Below are 5496 nucleotides of genomic sequence, written 5' to 3' on the forward strand. Positions count from 1 at the left end.
CTGCGCTAGGATGTTGTTAACCTCACCGACAAAAAGAACCAACACGTGATTCGATGGTTACCAGAGTAGTTATACCATAATCTCAAGGATCAAACCCTACGTATGATGTCCATGTGTCTTGTTTAAACGGAATGTTCCGGTGAGAGACAACATTCAGTCCAGGCGTGGAAACTTCATCAATCTTGAAACTCCACAACCGATATTTAGCGGGCATTTCGTGAGGTTATTCGTGACTCTTGAAACTCAGGCTGCGGACGGGCCCGAGGCGTACAAAAGTCTTGGAGTAGCGATGCGCCCCGCTCCGTAATGGGCCAATAGGACACCACTCCATCATCCCCGTAGCCGCCTCCGTCGTGCGCGGTGGCCGCCGCCTCGGCCGGGGACAACTTCTTCTTGGGGCCTTCGTCCCCGGGGCCGCCTGAGCCGCTGCCCTGCAGCGCCTGCGGTACGGTTCTTGTCCACACCCTTTCCTGATCTTTTTGCTCCATCGCAGAGGTTTGCCAGAATTTCTCTTGGATGTCTCATGAGTTGGCTCTTTGCGTGGATTTCCTTTCTCACAAACTCCAAATTCGCTGTTGCCCATGCCTGATTCAGGAGGTTATGAGAGCGAGAGAGGGGGGCGTCCCAAAACCTGCTCCGCTTAACTCGAATTCAAGAACCCATTCTGAATCTCGTATGAATAAACCACGGGGTGGGTGGTTAACCGATACTGATGACACTGCATGTCTGCATCTTAGGAAATTCCCTTTTATGTGTGCGTCTGCGTCGTGAAGCAGGCCGTAGCACGTCAGGGGTCGGATATGACACATGACCCTGACGACGAGAGCGGCTCCAGCTCCGGCCGTGATTGCTTTCTTTACCTATGGCTATGAGATCATCTACGCGTGTAGCTTTCCAACCTTTTGACTATAATAGTGCAGACGCGCCGATCAAGCATGTGCCGTTAACTGTTCCATTCGATTCAATCTTGCCTGTCAGATAGTTTATTGTGTCAGATGTCTTGAGCTTGGCTGCCAAGCTGCCTCCTTTCTCTCACAAAGATTCTTTACTCCACTTGACTCGAGCACGCTGAAATTGACTGGTTCAGGGGCACCTTCAGCTTGGCTGCCAAGCCAGTGCCTCTGTTTCCCCTTGGTTTCCTTCCTGAATTTGTCATCGACTGCAGGCCTATACTATACTGATAAGGTTGATTAGTACTACGTGCTATGTATAATATATTCTTCCCCAAACATGATAAATATACCCTCACTTCACTTGCTAAAACCTACCTTCTTCACAAGTCAGAACAAGAGCGTGAGATTTCAAGTATGTCGCCAACCATGGAGGAGTCCCTTGTTGACAAGACTGGAGGGCCAAAGGAGAGCTTGGTGGTGACTGAGGTCAAGAAGCAGCTGTACCTGGCCGGGCCTCTCATCGCCGGATGCCTGCTGCAGAACGTCGTGCAGATGATCTCGGTCATGTTCGTCGGCCATCTCGGTGAGCTCGCTCTCTCGAGTGCCTCCATCGCCACCTCCTTTGCCGGTGTCACCGGCTTCAGCTTGTTGGTATATATGTTATGTCCATTCATCTCCTGCATATTTTTGATCCTCCTGAATGGACAACTAACATCAACCTGAATATTCTTTCTCGTATCTGTTCATGATCATCTTATTAGGCTGGCATGGCGAGCAGCTTGGACACACTGTGCGGGCAAGCCTTCGGGGCAAAGCAGTACTACCTGCTCGGCATCTACAAGCAGAGGGCCATCCTTGTGCTCACTCTGGTGAGCGTTGTGGTTGCGGTGGTCTGGGCCTACACCGGGCAGATCCTCCTGCTCTTCGGCCAGGACCCGGAGATCGCCATGGGGGCGGGGAGCTACATCCGATGGATGATTCCGGCATTGTTCGTCTATGGGCCGCTGCAGTGCCACGTCCGGTTCCTCCAGACGCAGAACATCGTCCTCCCGGTGATGGCGAGCTCGGGCATCACGGCGCTCAGCCACGTGCTCGTGTGCTGGTTGCTGGTGTACAAGATTGGGCTGGGCAACAAGGGCGCTGCCCTGGCCAACGCCATCTCGTACCTGGCCAATGTGTCAATCCTGGCTCTCTACATCAGGCTCTCTCCATCCTGCAAGAGCACTTGGACAGGGGTCTCAAAGGAGGCGTTCCGCGGCATCGTTAGCTTCATGAAGCTCGCCGTGCCATCTGCGCTCATGGTTTGGTGAGTTTTAGCTTGTGCCCCTCCCCTCAGATTATTTGCATTGCAGGTAGATTTTTTTCATGGTCCATCTTCTGACTTAATCTGATCCTGCATGTACACAGCTTAGAGTGGTGGTCGTTTGAGCTGCTGGTGCTTCTCTCCGGACTTCTCCCAAATCCTAAGCTCGAGGCATCCGTGCTGTCCATCAGGTGAGTTGCAGCATTTTCATGGAGTGTTTCACATTCTGTGTGCCCTTTTCTGACAGGAAATGTCGAACCCCTTGCAGCTTAAACACAGGTTCGTTGGCATTCATGATCCCCTTCGGGCTTGGGGCAGCCATAAGGTACTACAACTGAACAACACAGACTCGTAACCATTTGCCAATTGCCATGCCTGTAGGGTGTGTTTGGATTGTGGCCAAAGGGCACCTTACCAAAATTTTGGTCATGACCCAAAGATTGGTTTTTGTTTGAATGGTTGCCAATTTTTTGGCATGCCAATGAACTCCAGCCAACTCTAGTTTATTTTTCTTGTCAATGTTGGCCAAATCATGGGCAACCAAAACCTCAACCAAAATTTTGGCTAGCCAATGCTTTGGTGGGGCAACCTTGGCACAAACCAAACACACCCACAACTTTATCGTATAGCAATTGTGGCAATGAAATCGTGTATCTTGTGATTGTAGCACCCGTGTCTCGAACGAGCTTGGTGCTCGGCGACCTGAAGCCGCACGTCTGGCTACTCGCGTGATCATGGTTCTGGGTCTCGCGACGGGTGTGTCGCTAGGACTTATTATGATTTCGGTGCGCAATCTATGGGGATATGCATACAGCAACGAGAAGAAAGTGGTGGAGTACATTGCGAGGATGATGCCTATTCTCTCCGTGTCCATCATTTTCGACGATCTGCAATGTGTTCTTTCAGGTAACTAATATAGACCACGCAAATTCCAAGTAGTTGCAGACAGTTCCTGAATTTCATTCTACTTTAGTCCATCTTCTTGTGTGGTATCATTTCGATGAACATCAATATGCAGTGTCTCGGTGAATGTTACACTCAAGATGTACTGATTGCAACGTGGGGTACTTGATATACATTCCAGGTGTTGTTAGGGGCTGTGGCTTGCAGAAGATCGGTGCTTGTGTCAACCTCAGTGCATACTACCTTGTCGGTATCCCGGCGGCGCTATGCTTTGCCTTTGTCTACCATCTTGGCGGAATGGTACTGATTTTATCACCCATGCCTTACAGAAAGTTCCAGCTTCACTGGTAGTATTTCTCATTTAAAGAAACCTCTCAAAACCTATGTGTGCCTGAAATTCAGGGGCTGTGGTTCGGAATAATCTGCGGACTAGTCGTGCAGATGCTGCTGCTGCTTGCCATTACCATGTGCACCAACTGGGATAAAGAGGTGGGCAAATTTCAAACCAAAACTTCTACCACGCACACGCATTGTTTCGTCCGCTTCTCGGCGTCTCAACTCTCGAGTTCTTATAATGTGTGGCTCATCATCTTGCATTTCTCTTGTGTAGGCTCTCAAGGCAAAGGACAGAGTCTTCAGTTCGTCCCTACCTCTAGACATGACGACATGAGCATGGAACAAAGATGCAGAATTGCTCTTGGCCAGGACCAGGACGCTAGCTGGGCAAATGAGATAAGAAACTCGTCAGGAATTTGGTTACCGCTTTGTCTCCATGTCACCAGCATGGCCGTGCCGCTTCCTCGAAGGAAACGTCACCCAACGAGTGATCTGTATTGGTGATTTTTGTAGAAGACGTGAGACGATCGGGATGTTTTCACAGGCAAAGGCTGATACGATGATAAGGGAATAAAGTAAAATGTGGTGTGTACTAGAAAATTCGCAGTATGGATGCAACATTTTCTTTTTGAGAATTTAGTAGATTATTAATTTCTTGGTTACAAATACTATTAGATAGTTTTGTCTGGGTTGCTGATGTGGAAAAACTGAAATACAAGGATGCAGTCACTGTTTGTCATTTACAGTGATTACGTGTGTACTTCGGTGTGTGTACCAAGGTAAAATTGTTTTCTTTTTGTCTAGAATAGGTAAAATCGGTTGCTGACAGCAAAACATTGTAGAACGGACAACTAACCAATGTACGCCTTGCTCTAGCAGTCGGCTGACCATCCCTTGAACCCCGGACCTTCTCCGGCGAGTCTCCGCATCCTGCACCCTAAGGCCAACTCCATCTTATGACCCCAAATAAACGTCTGTTTTGTTCGAATTCTATTCATTTGGGTAGGGATTTAGGGTCGTGACCGGACGTGTCCTGAGATGCGGTGACCGTGCGCCTAGCCGCGGACGCATCCCGGCTGCATCCTGTCCACGTGCATTTTTTCTTTGCAAGTCATTAACTTTTTTTTTCATTTATTTTTGGTACATGACAATACATCATCACATTTTGACTAGTAAAGTAAGGCCAAAGAAAATAAGAATAAGAATACATTTTAGAAGATAGCCAACTTCCATAACTGCCCCCTTGAGTTGGGTTAGGGCCTTCTCGATGCACTCATTGTTGATCTGTGGAGGAGCCTCAATCTAGCATCCTCCTTTCTTCTTCAAGCCAGAAGTAGATGTTGCTTTCTCAGACCTAGTCTCATGTCTAGCCTCTAATCTAGCAACAAATGCACTTGTCTCATTTACAACCTCTATGCTAGCTAAAAGTGCACGAACATGTACTAAATTTCGCTCTATCAATATATCGATGTACTCTTCTTCCCAATACCAAAACTTGCATCCATTCTACACAACAAAATTTGAAGTTAGCACAACTAGTCAAATCTAGAGTACAAACCGAAGCTAAGAAAAGCGCATACCCCATCGTTTAAGCACTTGATGAACACCCATCCGGGATGTTCCGGCATTGTAGACACGCGGCGCACGACCATCCTTGGGCAGTGGTCGCACTTAATGAGTGGCAACGGTGCGCCGACGAGCTTTTGGGCAAGCACCGAGTCCGGCCGACCGCCATTCGTGTATCTGTCGGCGGACCATCGACGATGCAGATTCGAGCGGCTAGTGGCCTTGCGGCCCTGCCAGGGCCTTCCGGCGAGGTGCCCGGCCAGTCCATGGCGCGGCCCGGCCTCCCACAGCCGGCCGAGCTCAAGACCGACCGGATCCGCCCCAAAACCGGCCGGCGGGTGCGCAAACCAGGTGGCCGTGGTTGGGTAGCTCGGCGGCGCCGAGGGGAAGGGGTTGGGCGAGCTCGCGTCGGCGGCGGCAGAGTGAAGGGGGTGCGGCAGCGGCGGCGGCAGCGAGGGGAAGAGTGGGGAAGAGTGGAGGGGGTGCGGCCGAAGG

The 5496-nt window shown here is 50.1% G+C and overlaps 1 protein-coding gene across 3 annotated transcripts; it reads left to right on the forward strand.

Annotated features, from left to right (window-relative positions):
* Positions 1-244: 244 nt before the first annotated feature.
* On the forward strand, positions 245-4195 carry LOC125538086 (protein DETOXIFICATION 16-like). 3 transcript variants are annotated; one of them, XM_048701386.1, is made up of 9 exons: positions 245-445; positions 1285-1544; positions 1655-2199; positions 2301-2387; positions 2465-2521; positions 2864-3102; positions 3281-3399; positions 3502-3588; positions 3710-4195. In XM_048701386.1, the coding sequence occupies exons 2-9, from the start codon at positions 1308-1310 to the stop codon at positions 3767-3769; spliced, it is 1431 nt and encodes a 476-aa protein (XP_048557343.1). In that variant the 5' UTR covers positions 245-445; positions 1285-1307; the 3' UTR covers positions 3770-4195. The 3 variants fall into 3 exon arrangements, with proteins under 3 accessions (XP_048557343.1, XP_048557344.1, XP_048557345.1); XM_048701387.1 differs by having other exon boundaries at positions 252-445; positions 1281-1544; XM_048701388.1 differs by lacking the exon at positions 245-445 and having other exon boundaries at positions 1340-1476.
* Positions 4196-5496: the final 1301 nt, after the last annotated feature.

The sequence above is a fragment of the Triticum urartu genome, chromosome 2 (genome assembly GCF_003073215.2).
Source record: "Triticum urartu cultivar G1812 chromosome 2, Tu2.1, whole genome shotgun sequence".
Lineage (NCBI taxonomy): Eukaryota > Viridiplantae > Streptophyta > Magnoliopsida > Poales > Poaceae > Triticum > Triticum urartu.

Excerpts from the sequence above, each read along its gene's own strand:
- LOC125538086 (XM_048701386.1), top strand. The coding sequence starts at position 1,308 with ATGTCGCCAACCATGGAGGAGTCCCTTGTTGACAAGACTGGAGGGCCA. Across the intron at positions 3,103-3,280 it reads TCTGCAATGTGTTCTTTCAG|GTGTTGTTAGGGGCTGTGGC; the intron begins GTAACTAATATA and ends TATACATTCCAG. Across the intron at positions 3,400-3,501 it reads TCTACCATCTTGGCGGAATG|GGGCTGTGGTTCGGAATAAT; the intron begins GTACTGATTTTA and ends CCTGAAATTCAG.